This window comes from Fukomys damarensis, unplaced genomic scaffold (assembly GCF_012274545.1).
Source record: "Fukomys damarensis isolate Sample0158 unplaced genomic scaffold, DMR_v1.0_HiC HiC_scaffold_24, whole genome shotgun sequence".
NCBI lineage: Eukaryota > Metazoa > Chordata > Mammalia > Rodentia > Bathyergidae > Fukomys > Fukomys damarensis.
The window spans coordinates 67,960,012-67,978,025 of NW_022900936.1; the positions used below are offsets into that span (position 1 = coordinate 67,960,012).

The 18,014-nt window shown below is 40.3% G+C and overlaps 1 protein-coding gene across 17 annotated transcripts in view; it reads left to right on the forward strand.

Annotated features, from left to right (window-relative positions):
- Kalrn (kalirin RhoGEF kinase) overlaps window positions 1–18,014 on the forward strand; it is a 584,665-nt gene that overhangs the window by 280,811 nt on the left and 285,840 nt on the right. For all 17 annotated transcript variants that reach the window (XM_010618178.2, XM_010618187.2, XM_010618192.2 and 14 more), the window contains exons 13-14: window positions 1,954–2,128; window positions 14,606–14,801. In XM_010618178.2, the coding sequence (XP_010616480.1) occupies window positions 1,954–2,128; window positions 14,606–14,801 (371 nt within the window). The remainder of the gene's footprint in view (window positions 1–1,953; window positions 2,129–14,605; window positions 14,802–18,014) is intronic.

Below are 18,014 nucleotides of genomic sequence, written 5' to 3' on the forward strand. Positions count from 1 at the left end.
AATAGATTCCCCCTGCAGGAAAGCTATCAACAAGTGCAGAATGGATAGTATAAGTGCATTTCTTTTTATAATTGGGAATGTCTGTGTGATTATGGGGGTAGGAACCCTGCCAATTTTATGCCAAAACAGTCTGTGTAAGGAAGTGGGAATGGGAACTCTCTGAATTATAAGGTAGAGGTGTTTGACAAACTGGCCTTATTCGGTCTTCAGGAGCAGACAGTGTGTGCTCAGGTGACGTTGCTTCTGAGACAAGTATAGGCCCAAAGCACCTGGCTTTCAGAGCATTCTAAACCAATAGTTTTTCCTGTGTTCTCCTGACTTCAGAAATTGTATTATAAACCAAGATATTACAAGATAATGAAAGTGCCAGTTCATTTCAAGTTGTAAGGCTCTAGCATACTCAGGGCCCAATAGACTCTAAACTTAAGTTCCATAGTTTTCCTATGATAATTATCTCTTTGGAGACCCTACCACCAACTCGTATTTCTCAGTAGGCCAGTATCTTTATCTCTTGGTTCCCTTACAGCATATTACTTCTCTCTAATACTTTTGTTTACTTTGCTAAGAGAACACACCCCCTTCCTGTCTGCCTCACTGCATTTATCCATTTCTTTAAACTCTAAAATCAAAACTCATCTGTTACTTTTTTGTAGCTGTAATCAAATACCTGAAAAAAATAACTTAAAGAAGGAAACTTTTATTTTGGCTTATGGTTTCAGAGGTTCTAATGTATGGTTGACTGGCTCCGTTGCTTTTAGGCCTGTGGCAAGATAGAAACATCAGAGAAGAAGGATGTGATAGGGAAAGCTTCTTACCTCATGGCAGTCAGGAAGCAGAGAGAAGGGAAAAGACCCTAAAGGAAGGGGTTGGGCCAGATACAGTCCCTAAGGTCATGACCTATGACCTAATCCCTTCAGATAGACCCCACTTCCTGTCTCCATTGCCTGCCAATAATGCCATCAAATTATGATCTCATCAATGAATCCACTGATGAAGTTAGAGCCCTCATAATCCAATCACTTACTGAAAGCTTACCTGTAAACACATGACACTCTGGGCGGGGGGGGGGCATTTTAGATTTAAACTGTAACATCATCTCTGAAACCTTTGTTGGCTGTCACAGCCTCTTATAACCTCTTCAAGTTTGGGCCTATACCTCAATCACACTTGGTACATCTGTCAAGTGAAGTGATTAATAATTATTCAAGCACTACACTCTTGGTCACTGCTCACATGCACTATCTCATTTAACAGCAAACTCTCAGGTGAACAGGGCATGGGTTATTAAATTCACATACAAGGAAGCTGGGGCCCAGGGAGAGGACATCCTAGGGCCACTGCCTATATATCTTATAGTGGGGACCTAAGCCAGCTTTGCAAACTTCAGATCCCATGCTTTCATAACTTCAGATTAAAGCCTTTTTAAGAACATCAACCCACAACTTTAGCATAGCATTTTCAAATGGATCAATAATTTCAGTAGCCATTATGTCATCTTATTATAACAATTCTGTGAGGTAAAACTAGGGAGGTTTTTGTTTTTTATATGCCTTTGTCTACCCTTGTGTGTTGTGATATATGTATGTGTGTATATTAAAGCCATAATCTTAGACTACACATGTGCATGGAATATTCCATTTATCTAATATTTTATGCTTCCTAGAACACTTTACCATAACTTTTTTCATTTAATCCCTTTTGCAGTTCTTTCTGGGAATAGGAGATCAATTAGTCTTGGAAATAAGTGGGTGAAGCCAAAAGAGAATGCATATGTTTTTGGTTCCCCTACTAAAGAGATAGTGACAGGCTTGCAGTAGAAGTTTCATAAATTTCTGTTGATTGAATGACTCACCTGATTCATATACCTTGCTTGAATAAAGAAAGACCCCTCCTCCTCTGTCACTTCTAATATGGCAAGGTCTCTCCCTCCCTTCTTCCCCCACTCTGCAACAGGGACTCAGCTGTGTCCAACAACAAAACACCACACAGTAGCTCCATCAGCCACATCGAGTCAGTCCTACAACAGCTGGATGATGCCCAGGTGCAGATGGAGGAGCTGTTCCATGAGCGGAAGATCAAGCTGGACATCTTCCTGCAGTTGCGCATCTTTGAGCAGTACACCATTGAGGTAGGGGAGGAGGAACAGTGGGAGGAGCAGACGTGGGAGTGGGTGTCATCAAGGATGGTACTTCCTGGGCAACAGCACTGCCACATTGCATGGATAGGTAGTAGCCTGAAGGAACTAGAGGAGATTATGCTTTGCATTTTCAGGATTCACAAAATTCATGTTCTACTCTGATATATTCCTTTTCACTCCCACTAACAAATAGAGCCCCTCTGTTTTACTCTGTCAGTAGATTACTTCACTGAGAAATTTTTGTTGCTGTTCATGCACTCTTTCTTGGTACTTTGGCTACTGGAAGACCATAAAGTTGGCAGTTGACCAAAGCAGAATCATTAAATTTCATAACTAATTGATTGGGAAGGTGTTAAAATGAGGCAGCCTCTTTAGCTGATGCACATAGGTCAGGCATTAGACAAAGTCACACAGCAGCCAAGAAGTTAGGAGCTGCAGGAACAAAAACCTATATCTTAGTCTGAACTCTGCCTGTTAGGAAGGTAAGTCTGCTGAGACTGTTTGCTTGCTCTTCTTACTCCTCAGTTCAATTTTGGAAGGTTAGAAACATATGTTCTGGTATATTTATGTTGCCTTTTTGGCAATAGTTAATAATGTCTGTCCTACATAATATCCTTTTATTTTTTGTTTTGAAACAGTAACTAAAGCCAGGCCAGCTGGGTGTGGTAGTACATGCCTGTAATACCAACACTTGGGAGGCTGAGGCAGGAGGATCAAAGTGAGTTCGAGGCCAGCCTGGGCTACACAGTGAGTTCAAGTCTAGCCTGAACTAACAGCAAGACCTTGTCTCAAAAAAAAAAAAAAGAAAAGAAAAAGCCAAACCAATAGAGTTTCTGGGATATAAAGAGTATCAACAGATAAGGCACTGGTACTTGCTCCTATTCAAGGATGGACAGTAAATGATTACATTAAAAGCGCTGTCTTCTCTTTGGTCCTGACTGGTGTGGTAGCATAGAAAACCAATTCTCTACCTACCATTTCTTTTTTAAAAATTGTACTTTCTAACTATCTCCTTGGTATTGGAGTTTTTGGATTTCTGGAGTCCAGTCTTTCCAACTATATCTGTGGAAACATTGGTAGAACTTATTGGAAGGAAAAATGAATTCATTCTTATGTCTAAAGCTTCAATATTCTAATCCTAACCCTACTGAGGGCCAGAGAACCATGACAGCAAAAGCTGTTCTTTTCTTCAATCTGGGATCAAAGCCATCTATGTTGAGAATCTAAAATGTTTAAAAACAAAAGTAGTGTCAAAGGTATTTATATTCCTATATCTTTCTTTCTTATGAGTACATCTCTACATATGCTTCCCTGGGATCCTTGGAAATTTATTACTTAAATATTTCATGTTCTACTAGGTGCTACTAAGCAAAAAATAAGTATGACTCTAGATCTTAATTATCTTTCCAACTGAGTCCATGATTTTAGGTGAATTTATATTTTTAATTTATTTTGAATCTACATCCAAAAAGATTTCAAGTGACAAGTAATATTAAACATAAACATGGTATAGACCCCAGGCACTCCCACAATCCTTGCTTAGCTCCATCTTGCCCTCTGGGAATGAATATATACCTGGAGGAAATTGTGTTAGCAGGGGCGGGGATTTCACTGTCATTTCAGATCCCATCAAAAAATGTTTAAGGGAAAGGAAACTTTGTGAGGGTCCATTGTTTAAGTTTTCTTTGATTGGATGGCTGAGGTTTGGAGATCAAGGTTGCAAGTTTAATTTCAGAATGAGTCAGCTTCACTTTGACATGCACTGCACCTTTGTCATCAGCTGAGGCGTCTCTAGGGTGTATTCAGCTGCAGTGATTCTGGGCAAATCCATTTCACTTCTGAAATGCAATCCAAAGCAGATGCAGAAAATTATCCTTTAAGAATATAAGCATAAGTCAGATACCTTACAATTACATCTTAGATATATGTCGCAGTAGAGGAACTTGATATTAAGTTATAGAATTTGCATTCTTCAGCTCACTGTGTATAAAGGTTCCCCTTTCCACCTCAGGAATGAGACAGTAACTTGGACAACTTTGTAATGCAGTAGAGCAAATGTGGGGAAGTACTGTGAAGACCCAATGAAATGTTCAAGATACAAATAGTGATTTGACTCTGAATCCTCTAGTGTAGGTTATGATGTCCAGGTTTTAAAGGGGTCTTGTCCCCTCTCTGGGGGGAGGGAGAAAGCTGGGGGAAATGCTGCATCTAATCTTAGATAGAAGTGGAAATCTTGCCACACCTATGGAAAAACTCTTCCTCCATTCAGAATGTGACTGTCAGAAGTTATTTTTGATGGAGATGTGATTATATTAATACCAGCTCTGCTTCTCTGCAGGATGCAGAACAGACTTCTAGAGAAGCTTCAGAGTGTGAAACTGAGGGTGGTTTCTGTAATGAGTCACGTCAGCACTGACATAAGCCAGGGCAGCATCCATGTTGTGGGACCTGCAGCTACAGTTCCATTTCTAAAGGAAGGCATTTCCTGCACATACCCCAAATTCCTAAAGATTACTGAAAACCAAAGCAGGCCAGCTACCCTGATGTCGGGGTCGGGGGGCGGAATCTGAGCATGACTCTTCAACCATAATCCTCATGGCTGAAATGGGCCAATCAATTTAAAAATTAGAATAGCAGATGAGCTGCTGTACCAGTCTCCTTTAACTCAACAAGAGCAATATGTTTGGCTTTCACATTATAACATGGGATGAGATCAACTTATCCCAAATTTGTTAGGCAGGTGTTCCAAACCAGGATTGAGGCTGCATTCCTGATGTGCCTTCTAGGATGGGAAGCAATGGGACCTGGAGTGGAGCACAGTGTCTTCTAAAGACTATCCTTATAGGTCTGTCCTCCGTCTATGAAAGACATTTCATATGCAATAGTCATGATGGAAGAGAGTCATCACCAAATGCTAATGTTTACTTTGTGATGGTAACATGGGTGATTTTTCTTCCTTATCCTTGATGCTTTCTTGCATTTTCAAGTTTTCTACAATTAGAATGATCAGAAAGAAATAAAAAGTATTTTTGGCAGCAAAAATAGGCCAGGAACCTCCAAACTTTTTTTTATTATGCACCTTCTCCAAAAAATACTTCTCTGACCTTGCAAATTCTATATAAGTACATTTATTACTTTACAAATTATAAACATGTTCTACCATTGGCTAATGATTTCAGGATTCCAAATTATCTTTTGGTAACAGTTTAGCTTTTTTCATTTGTGATTCCAGATTTTAAATGTCCTCAATAATTTCCAATTATTTTTCCCCAGGCTTTTTGACATATCTGATTAGATTGTTATTTTTCCCTTTATCGCATGATGTAGCTGACAGAGAGTTCAAGGTTCTCTGTTGTTTTCATGATTAGTATTATCTTCAAACTGCAGTTTTTCTGCAGGAATCTTGTTAAGCCATGTCATCTTGTAAAGTTTATTTTAGCTTAAACTAGATAATAGATAAATCCATTTAACAGAGAACATGAAAAGAACGATAATTTGAACCATATTAACAGCAGTGATCAAATGAAACACAGTCTACCATTCTGCATTTTGGCAGTCCTGCCTTCCCTGAGGAACCTTGTCCTCAACACACAGCACAGAGCCATCTGCTATGAGGTCAGAGTCACTGTCCAACATTAATCTACTAATGAAAGTCTAAGGAAACTTTGTTTTTCTTCCTTTCTTTTTTTTTTTTTTTTTGGTACTGGGGATTGAACTCAGGACCTTTTGCTTACAAGGCAGGCAGCAGCATCACTAAGCTAATTTTCTGGCCCCTTCATATATATTTCATTAAATGTGTACAAATGATCCATATGCAGAATATATGTGTATTTATATAGAGGGCTTTTTTTCTGTCTATTATCAGTGGTTAATATTGGGTATCCCTTGATGCAGGTATACTCATGTTAGAGAGTTCTAGAAATGATAGCAAGAAAAATACTTTAAACAAGGGACTTTATGAAAATATAGGCCATCTATATGATCTTAAAATATCACTATAATTGGAAACAAAGTTTTCTCAATGCATCTGAGATTTATCTGAGTACTTAACCTGAGTAAAGAATGAAACAGCCAACTCTTAAGTTTACATTAGGATACACTGGGGCCAGGCTGATCCTAGGAAAGCCCTAGTTCAATGGGGAAACTTCTGCTATAAAAGGGGAAGCTGGCTGTAACTTACTAGTGGTCTGCTAGTTGATTGCATGCAGAAGACATTAGCATTTTGCATTAGAAAATTATTATTCAGTCAGCCTTTCACCTGTACAGAAACTCAACTCAGTAAACATTTAGTGAGTACCCACTGTGGACCAAGAACTATGCTGGACATTGGAAATACAACAGTCCCTGGCATTAGAGGGCTAGTTGAGAAGAAGTGCAGAAACAGTTATTGGGCACTGTGATAATTCTGACAGGGAGCCTCGCCATTAGGTCGGGATACTGAGTGGGGGATGCTTGGCCTGGTTAGAATGCCTGTGAAGGTTTCTCAGTGAAATACATCTGGGGTACAGGCCAAAGTTGATGGTAAGATTTGGCATTCCCAGAGGATGCCATCCAGCCTCTAGCAGAATATTCCAGATCCCAGAAACATGGGCTTCCCCTATAGCTAAAGGGGAGAAGAAACAAAATTTCATCACTACCATTTGAGCTAAAATCTCTGCCATTCTTGTTCTGTCTCGGGAAAAACAAACAACAGTAGCAACAACAAAAGAAAACAAAAAATCTGCTCTCTTTTTTATTTAGAAGCCTTAAAAATATTTGAAAATGTTTATGTATCTCTTTTCCTTTATCTGTAAAATCATCAGAACGTATGAGTTGTTTCTGCAGTCTTCTCCAACTCTAAAACTTGTCAATTTCCCTTCTCTGTGGTGCACATCCCCAGGTTATTCACTGCTCTGTGTAGGGCATGATCTGTAGATACTAGCTGTCTTGACCACTGTCTGCTGAAAGGACACTAGTAATCAAGCCCAGGTCCTGTGTGTATACCTGGGTGAATCCTTTTCAGGACTCTGGCATCTTCCAGAGCAGCCTGGAAAGCAAGTGCCTGTTCATTGACTTCATGTGCTGTCTTGTTAGTCTGATCATAGTTGAAAAGCTTCCTCTTTTCCCCCAAAGATAAGTACTTCAGAGACACTGAATTTTTTAAAAACTCAAATGCAGCTTTTATATTTTTCCCCTTAACGTGTTCACATTTTTTCATGCTTCTTCAGTCTTTGCAAATAAATTTAAATTAAAGTTATTTTCACTACAGGATTTTGGGTATTTGAAATGTTGGCTGGGTCAGCAGGCCCTTTAATGCTTCACTAGATATTATCCTATGATACAGCCGTTAACCTGCACAACCACTGTTGCCTGTGGACCACTTAAGGGCCCAGTCACTTTATCCAGGTTCATCACCTCTTCTTCCATAGTTGCACTGTGAGACTTTCAGAGCCTTGCTGTTCTCCATGTTTGTAATATGCCAGACTCACCCACCTATGAGTTGTAACTATATCAAGAAAGAAAATAAGATTTATTTGAGATCATCTCCATCGGTTCTTCTTAGTGATCACTGTAGCATTTTCTAAGTGCACTTTGGATCCTTTGGGAAGGAAATGTGAAAGAAATTCAGTGAAGCAATCCATATTCCTTGCAAAATGTTTATTCAGTAGTACCCTCTCAGGGTTTTTTTGTTTTGTTTTGTTTTTTGTCAAAGTGATTTCAGAATCATTGGGAGGTTTTTATTGCCTCCATGTTTCTTTAAGAAAAAGGATTATTCATATAGCCTTATTATTGTGGTAGATCACCCGTTTTCAGTAAATTATCAAAGATCCCTGATAGAAACATCCAGTCCACTCTGTAATGGGCAGGATTGGAGCTGTAGGCCTGAACTCGAGTTATATCATAAAGAGCCAATGCTATGTGCCCCTCCTTTCTGGTAAGGATGCAATAGAAGGGAGCAAATGTAAGCTGTGAGATTAGATATTTGGCTTAGAGGAGAAGAAAATGTTTTAACACTCAAGAATTACTAGATACTAGAATAAGTGAGCACTGTGTGTTGAAGGAGCTCTTCAGCAGACCAGAGATTATTTGAAAGCAGAATAGGGTTCCACAAGTCTTAGAGTGATAAGAGGCAAAGGTGTGGACAAAATTCCTCCTCAGGATCCCTATTAACAAATTTATGATTGCATCAAAGACTGCAGGTTTACTCATATTGATAGTGAAGAAAAGAACATGAAATTGTCCATTAAATTATCCAGCTCTCCAAGTGATCTAATTGAAAGTAGGTAATTAAACATTGGAACTCATCAATTACAACATTTTGCAATATGTTCTTACATTATTTTGCCAAGAATTAAAAACAACTGGAGTGGATTCCTTTACTGCCAAGTCCCACTGTTTTTCCAGAAAATTCTTGTAGTACCCCCAAAGGTCTTTATATAGCTATTTAAATAAATGTTTTAACTCTCATGCAAATTACATATACTGTATTTCTGAAACAGGAAAATGCTATCATTAAAAAATCTATTAGAACCCACTAATCTAATCATTTAATAAATTCACAGAAAATAATCCTTTTCTGTTCTTTTCTGTTAATCACTGCAGTGGGTAAGAATAAATGACTATGGTGGTTTTAGTTTCACAGTGGTAACCTGTGCCAACATATGAACCTGTTATAGGTAAAATAGTCTTTTCCATGCAATGAGACAATCTCTTCAGCTGAAGAAATTCTTTCTCTGTCAGCCAGCACTTGTAGCCAAGTGGAGAATATTTAGCTTTCATTTTCTTACCTTCATAAAAATAATGACATAAAAGAGAAAGTTGCTCATTTGGCAGTCAGTAGCCCCTGCATTTCAGGAGTGTCCTTTCACAGTGAAATGCCATAGAGCTTTTTTCCCCATGTTATTTGGGATGAGATCAAATCTTAATCCATCTGACATATGGAGCTAATATGCATATACATAATCACCACTTGCTGGGAGGCAATACCATGCCATGATCGCATGCAGCACTCAAGCTAGACTGTCTAGGTTTGAAGCCTGTGTAACTGCTACACACTGACTACTAATTGTGCCATTGGCAAGTCACTTAGGCTTTTGAGGTTTCAGTTGCCTTGTGTGAAATATGAGAATGACAATATTTCCAAGTACATGGGCTGCGTGAGAAATTAATGACACACATTTTTAGCAATGCTCCTAGCACTTATATCACTTAATACATTGCAGTCAGCATTGTTACTGTGATTCACAATACATTATGTGGGATATATGTATGTGTGTGTGTGTGTGTGTGTAGAGAGAGAGAATATATATATATATATTTTCATTCTATACATTTTTTTCTTCCAGATTTAAGCAGTTAAGTATCCCATCATTCTTTCCACCGTTTCTTTCCTAGTCCCTAGCTGAGTCATCCCAGGTGACCCCTGAGAGTGCTGCTGAGCACCTGCTGGGGGAACCAAAGGCGTTTGCTTTTGCCCTGTAAAGAACTTGTCCATGCAGAGAGCCATACATACTTCTATGCTGCAGCCTTAGTCCTTTTGTTCATATCTCAATTCTAATTGCAGGTGTGTTGAAGCCCCCTAGGGAACCAGAGAACTAGACAGGATAACATTACCTTTATACTGGCAGAATCAATGAAGAATGTAATTAGCAAATCTTAAACAAAAATATCCTACTGGTGAAAAGCAGTGTGCTCTCTTGCAAGGATAAATTATACCTGTCATTCATACAAGGTCATAAACGCACGATTGATCTGTTCAAAGAACACATGATTAATGGAAAAGGGTCATGTGAAGTAAGGAAAATGGAATTATAGGTTTCTTTTCAGATATAAGGAAGCAGAGGAAGGGTAAAATTGTTACTTCTCTGATGTGATAATACAAAAGAAGGGTATTCCCAGAAATGAATTTTTGGAGCAACTGTATTGATAACACCATAATTGAGAGTACTGAACTTTGTAGTTGAATGCTCAGCTTTGCCTCCACCAGCTCTGAGACCTCTGTGTTTTCAACTCCTCATAGTGTTGTTCTGAGGGTTAAACAAAGTAAAGATAGTGGAAGAAGAGGGACTAATGTTTTCTCTACAAAAAAATACTGAGGAAAAACCAGAAAGTGGGAGGAGCCAATGAAGCTCAAGGTGGCTGCTAAACCAACTCCTAAGGACCAGTTTTTGGCAGCAGAATACAGATTTGGTACTCTTGTCTGGTAGGTAATCATTGAACTTTTTGAAGTAAGTCTTCCCATTACCTACTGCTGCTTATCCTTTCTACACTTTTTTAGCTTCTAGTCTGATTTCCGTTACTGCTATGTCTCTTAAAGTAGACCATTGTTAGAATCAAAATATTGCCAAGTGTCTCTCAGAGAGGCCATTATAGTCTAACTCCAGTAAATTCAGGAGAGTAAGCAAGACCAAGGCTACCATAGCCAAGAAGGGAACTAAGCAGGCCAGGGGCAAGTTAGACCAATTGAATAGAAGGAGAAAGCAAAATAGGTCGACTTGAAGGCTGAATATACTCTGGGATTCCATCTTTCATTTATTTGGTTCAGACCCTAATTCTGGATTGAACAAATGGAGTTAAATTACCAAATTCATTTTCTTGGTATTTCTTTTGCTTTTCACAGCCTCATCTCTGAGTGAACAGACTCAGGTCCTATATCATGCGAGAAGCCAGAGACAAGCCTCTGGGTCTGGGAGTGTAGTGAAGCTTTTCAGATCAGAGGTGTTGGGATAGTTTTGGTTTTTTTGTTTTGGTTTTAGTTTTGTAAGACAAAGGTCTCACTGTATTCCGGACTGGCCTTGAATTCACTATGTAGTCTAGACTAACCTTAAACTCAAGGCGATCCTCCTGCCTCAGTCTTTTGAATGCTGATTTATAGGCTTACACCATCACACCTGACTCAGAGGTGTTGTTTTGAATGGTGGTCAGGTCTTGGACAGCCTGAGGAAGTGAGAAGGACATTTCAGGGCTATGAGACTAAGAAGGAGGCTGATGGGCACCACACCTTAAATCAATTGACTAGTTCTTAACCAAAATGAACTAGTTCTTAACTAATTCTGACTAGTTATTCCAATAACAGAAAGCATCATTTGTGATTGGAAAGCTAGGTTTACACATTAGCAGTTAAATTAGCTGCAGGTTTGAAATGAAGTTTTCTTCTTTTAAAAAAAAAAAAAGCAAAAAAGAGCCCTGTTGCATGTCAGCCTTTACCCCCAAAAGATGGTGAAAGGAACTCATTGAAAGAATATTCCTTGAGGAAAAAGAAATTAACTAGGAGGATGAATAGTTGAAACTCCAGTACCTTTAATATTGTAAAATGTACAAATTAGACTAATTGAAGGCTTTGACCATCATGCTTAGGGGGAATCAGAAGGGAGAGTCAGACACGGAGAGAAGGAAGAGCCGTAGAACCTGGAGGTGGCCGTAGCGGGCAGGCTGCTGTGGTGAGCAGTTCCTTGACATTCTGACTCTTCTAGCTGTGTAACAGACTTGGCTCCCTCAGTTTAACAGTGTCAGCTGATGAGGGTGGAGGAGGCTAAGGAGAGGGAAGAGAGGATAGAGAAACACCAGATACAGACTCTTGGACAGATTTCACATTCCATTTAGGTTATACCCAAGACTAGATTTCTGGGGTTCGCTCTCCCAACAGAAGCACCTCAGTCCTCTCTGCTTCTTCTCACCAGGATGCTTAGCGCTTCTCGCTTCATGGATCTGGCCTTGGGACCCTTCTGGGATCTTCCTGAAGCAAAAGCAACTTTCATGGGGGCAGTTTCATAGAAGCAAAAAAATTAAAGTTGAAAAAATAAGCCAGCTATCTTTCATGCTTGTTGTCTTAGTAGTTTTATATGAATTTCCATAAATGATAGACAAGGAATGGACAACAAATTGTGGTTTGGGCTATTATTAATGTATTTTCTTGTAAAAGATTTATATCCAAAAATATTAAGCACTCTTAAAATCAAAAGGTAATAACCCAGTTTTCTAACAAAGGGCAAAAGACTTGAGAAGTCACTTCATGAAAGCTGCTATACAAATGTTCAATAAGTAATAATGAAAATGTGCTCACCATCATTCACATCATTAATCAGCAGGGAAACTTGACTTAAAACCATAACAGGATATCCCTTCACACCCACTAGCATGACTGAAATTATACAAATGGTAATACCAGATGATAGCGAGGATGTACAGCAACTGGAACTTTCATACATTGCTCCTGTAAACATAAAATGGGGTGTCCAATGTTACCATCACTTTGATGAATCCTCTGACAATTTCCTATACACCTACCCCCACAACCCTCCATTTCCACTCCTAGGGAAAACCTAAGCCCACACAAAGACTTGTTTGCACGAGAACTGTCACATCAACCTTATTCATACTGGCCACCCACATACTGGAAGCAACCAGAAGCTCCCCAGCAGGAGAATACATGAATAGGTGTGATGTATCAGACAGTGGAGTATGCTCAGCTGTAGCAAGGGGTGAACACCTGGTACACACAACTACACACTGTGCAGCCTCAGTCACAGGAAGTCCAAGAGTAGGCAGAACTACACCTGTGATGATAGAAGTCAGGAAATGGTGCCTGGTGCTGTCAGGGCAGGGACTGACTTCATGGGGCACAGTGGGAAGGCCTGAATTTTATTTCTGATGATTGATGATGACTACATCAGTGTGCAAAACGGTCAAAACTCATCTAACTGCATAAACTATATGTTTATAAATTATATTTTACTTTTTAAAATATGGGAAGGGAGATGATCTCATAAATTGTAAATGAAATCTCTTTCTTATCCTCCATTTAACCCCTTTTTTCTAGTTAGAGAATGAAGCACTACTCAAAGATGGAGCTACAGCAGAAACCTGTTTTGCCTGTCACCCTGCTGGTTCCCAGGTCCCCTGAGGTCTCCCACAATAAAGAGATACTGAGTTTTCCTGCTGAGTTCTACAGATCCCTGAGTTGACCTGAAAAGATGTGGGGGCATGAAATGGGAACCCAGGGCAGTGGGAGTGGTATCTCTACAGTTACCCCATCTTAACATAAAAGAAACGATTACACTTTCATCTGTTTCTATTTTGACTGAAGAAAGGTCTGACTGTTAGACAACAAATGGAATCCTATGACCGAGACACCAACCTCTTGTGAGGGGCTGCTTGGCTTTCCCAGCCCACTGTGCGGGGCCCCAGCATGGGGTAGAAGAGTACTTCTTTCACTTGCCTCCAGCTGTTCCTCTATTCCTAGTGCCCACTGCTTCCCCTAAAGCAGCAGTGTTTGGTAAGGCAGTGTCACCTGTCAGCTGGGCTGTGACCTCACATAAAGAAATCTACAAAAGTAGGGGTCTGGATATGTGCTTAGACTTCTGGGCCATATTCCAAATATGTGACCCAGGTATAACTTTAATTTTCACCCCTCAGCAAAGAAGATGACAGTACACATGTTATTGCCTTCACAGGGCCGTTGGAGAGGTAGCATGAGATAGCAGATCTGAAAATGATTCACATATCAGGTGGACTTATCATCTAATTCAGTACTTCTGAGTTCCTACCCTGTGGATGATTGAAGAAAATGAAAGAAAGTGTAGGATTAGGTCTCTTTGCAAAGAACTGAGAGTAGACTAGGTCAAGTCACCCAAGTTTAGGTGTAGAACAATAATCAACTAGCTAATTCATGTTAGGACTGTGTTTCCATTCATTAATGCTTCAATATTCATCAGAATCATTAGTTTTCAGTTGACTATAATCTGCTTGAATTTCTAAAGGGTTGCTGTACAGTACATTTGTACCTGAGTTAGTCTCTATTTCCAGGTATCAACCTTTATAATGGATAGAGAATCCTGTGCGGTAGGATATAGGAATCAGAATGGGACCACTTAGTTGATGTATACCAGCCCTTTAACAATGTAACCTTGAGCTGTTCTCCAGACTTTTCTAGCCCCCAATTTCTGCTTCTAAAATAACCTCACTACTTAGTTTCTGAGGACCTCTCAGAAACTATTTTTAGAGCAACAGTTGTAAGGTGGTAGACCGTCTGCAGTCAGTAGGAGAACTGAGCTACATTTGAAGATGTGTCCCTTGTTAGCATGGCAGACTTCGGGCAAGTCACTGCATCTGTCTGAGGGGTAGCCTCCTGTTCCATGTTACAGACCTAGAGATCTCCATACTGCCTGCTTTAGTGGGTCATTGTGGGGATCAGATGGTATAAGTGCATAAAAACTTGAATTCAGAGCATAAATGTTTGCTGCTCTTCCTTTGCTGTTGCCATAGTCATTGAAACACACAGATTGCTTTTAACGCTTCATATACATGGGTGTATGGCAGTGTTGCTCAGGTATAGTCTAATGGTCAAAGAGATGTGAAGCAGAGACTACCCACAGGGTGAGTTGGTTAATAAGGATTGGAAGTAGCAAGCTTCAACATAGCAGCCTCTCAAGGGTCCAGCAAGCTTGTACTGATGATGATGATGATGATGATGATGATTGCTCCTTACAGGTGACAGCAGAGCTGGATGCCTGGAATGAGGACTTGCTTAGGCAAATGAATGACTTCAACACAGAGGATCTGACCCTAGCAGAGCAGAGGCTGCAGCGCCACACAGAGCGGAAACTAGCCATGAACAACATGACCTTTGAGGTCATCCAGCAGGGCCAGGATCTGCACCAGTACATCATGGAGGTCCAGGCCTCAGGTAGGGACCTGTTGTTCTCTTGGTGGGAGAGATGATGGAACAAGGAGACCGTTCAGCTCCATGGAGCACTTTTACACTATCCATTGATTTTATTCCAGAATAGAAAAATTTGCCCCCATTTTAAGGAAAAAGAAAGCAAAGCCATGAATGCCAAAGCAGCTTGTCCAAGGTTGCCAGTGAGAAAGCATGGGAATAGGACCAGGGTCTCCTGGTATTGCAGACAATGGGAAAACCAATGATGGAAATCAGATTTGTGTGTGTGTGTGTGTGTGTGTGTGTGTGTGTGTGTATTTAAATGGTGACCTAGAGAAACAAACCAAACCCAGCATCCATGGAATGGTACTCATTTATGGAGCTGACTTCTATTCTGTTCCCCATCCCTGCCCCTGACACATACTTCTTGACCTGCCCTCCATCCCCAGGCCGTCTCCCGGTCTCCAGCTTATGCTTCAAATCCTTGATTTTTTTATCACTGGTCTGTGAGTGAATATGAGCAGTGCTGATAAAAATTTATGACAAGATTGTATAACTTTATAACTTCTCAGAAAAATATGGCTGAGTTATCCCGATTTGGCTTCTTTTCTTCCTCAAGATCTATTCAAAATATATTTTTAAAAGGTGTGGTCTCATGTGTATGTTGCCACTCTCCAAGCCTTTGATGTTAGAGCTAGAGAAAACCTTTAGTGATCCCCAAGGATAGGTGGTCCAGAAGAAAAGAGCCCTTTGTCTGGTCATCTACAGTGGAGTCTGCAACCCAGTCCTGCCACCCAGCCTTTCCCATTGCACACCTACCTAGGTCCTTGTTGACTGAGGTTTCTTGCTCTCTAGGACAAGGCAGGCAGGAGCAGAGGGCATCAACTCCTTAACACACAGCTGGGTCAAGTCCCTGCTGACTGTGAAGGTAATTAAAATCATGAGAGTTTCAGGGAGATCTTAGAAATCCTGCTGAACTTTAGGGTTCTCTGTTTTTTGTTTTGTTTTGTTTTGTTTTTGGTGACCTGAAAGAGTTAAGGCTAACTGGCATTCTAAGGAGTTTCAGTTTTAATCAAAGGGGAGAGAATCTAGTAAACTCTGTTCACTTTTGTCAGCATATTCCTTGACTGTTCATCTGTATTGTGACTTGGCTGTAGCTGTTTGTAAGGACCAGGCTGGTTTCCAGGTGTGAAGGCTGTGCTCCATCAAGCCCAGAAAGGTCCACTCACCTTGCAGTCTGTCTGGGAATATCTTTCAGAATGACAATTCCTAGTCCCCAGGCCCAGACATTTTGTTTGACTATTGCCTTGAGACTTTGAACTGTGCAGCCAGGGCTGAGAACTACTTCTTTTGATCATGGTAATTAAATCACACAGCTACCATCTCTGGAATACCTAGGATAGGTATGGTCCCAAAATCAGTATTGACGGCATCATTGCAGAATGGTTTGAAATGCAAACTCCAGGGCACACCCATAAGAGCCTCTTGGGTTAGGCCCAGCAATCTAATCTGTACTGCTACAAGGCTTCCAGGTTGATCTGATGCTTCATCATCAAGGACCTTGGTATTCAGGGTTGGCCCTGGACAGCAGCACCAGCGTCCCTTGGAAGATAGAAATACAGAAACACAGGCTTTATCTCTGAATTACAAATCTGAATCTGCATGTTAACAAAATCTCCAGGTAAATTGTATATAAAGAAATGGTATTCCTGTATCTTTTAATCCCTTCTTTGATTGAGAATTTCATCTGGACTCAAGGTTGAGCCCTATAGTGTCCATCATGATTCTCCTATAGGTGGTTATCCAGCTAAGCCTGGGAGGCATAAGACATGCAGACACAAATCTCAGAGACAGGTAGGCAGAGAAACTACACCAGGGTGCTTACCCTTTACTCCTCTCAATGCATGTGCTGCCAAGACAAAAAAGCACTTACAGTGAGGGTGCTGACATGACCTTGGGAAAACCAGCCTCTGCCCCAGGATTCAGGTATCCATGGTAACAGAAAAGATTTCTGGGAATTGGCAGTATCTGAGGACTGCTTGTGTGTGGAGATTGACTGTGCTTGGCGTCTACCTTAACCATGAAGGCTGAGTGGGTGAAAATACCCCCAGGCAGATGGCTGCCCACCCCCGCAGTATCCAGTTCTAGAAATGAGCTTTTAAAAAAGTGATTTGGTTGGCCTCTCCAGCCCTCTGTGCTGAGACTGGCTGTTCCCCCTACTCATGCCTCAGCAAGCTGTTCAGTCTGGCAGCACCCTTGAGGCTTCAAAGGGAATGAGTCCAGGGGTTCCAAGGAAGTATGCCCCTGCCCGTGGCCTGCTCCTGCAGAGAAGACATCAGTTCAATCTCTGAGCTTGCAGCAAGGGGAGGGCAGAGTCATGTCATAACTGAGGGGTGGGGTGGGGTGAGGGGTGGATTCCTTGTGACCTCTTCCCAAAGACAAGGAAATGGCTTGGGTATTTGCAGTGTTTGTCTAATGTACTTTATTTAGTCTACAGGTAAAATAAAAGACAATTAGCAAAGTTAGTTGGTTTTTAGCCCTCCCTGCTAAATTAATTAAAGGCTTATATTGTTTATTTTTTTAGTAATCGATGGAACTAGGGAATTTCTATATGTTTGTTTTTAAGTGTGACATATGTAACATTGAGCCATGTTTTCTTCAATCCCTCTGGCAAGCCAATAAATGTAATCAAAGCAAAAGGCTTGGCATAAGTTAATATCAGCCATAGGAAAATAGGCAAACAGAAATAATTCTTAGTTTGTCATGTTCTTTCCTCACTGCAGTATTATCTATTTGAGCCTTGAATTTGGAGCTGGTGGGTTTTTCTAGGAAAAAAAAAAAACATGCTCCCTAAAGTCAAGGTCCATTCCCACTATCAACAGTCTGACTTTGGAAGTCCCTTTTATTTCTCCTTATACTTTAGTCTCTTCTTCTTTGATTCCTAAAGTTCCTTCCAATTCTAATGTTATGTAATTCAGGCTAATCAGCCTCAGAGGTCTTGTCTCAATGAAGTCTGGCCATGTGACTATTACATTTGACTTTAAGAATAAAACAAGAGCTGCATATGTTGTGGAAATGTTGCTTTTGTGTTCAATCAAAGCATCAAGCTCTCTCTTTATGCAAATTTTAAGAAAAAAATCTTAAGTCTCTGGCAGTAAAATTTAGAATTTATTGTGTCTGAGATGTGCCCAGCTCCATCATTTGAAAATACTATAAATACATTCTTAATATAAATTACAT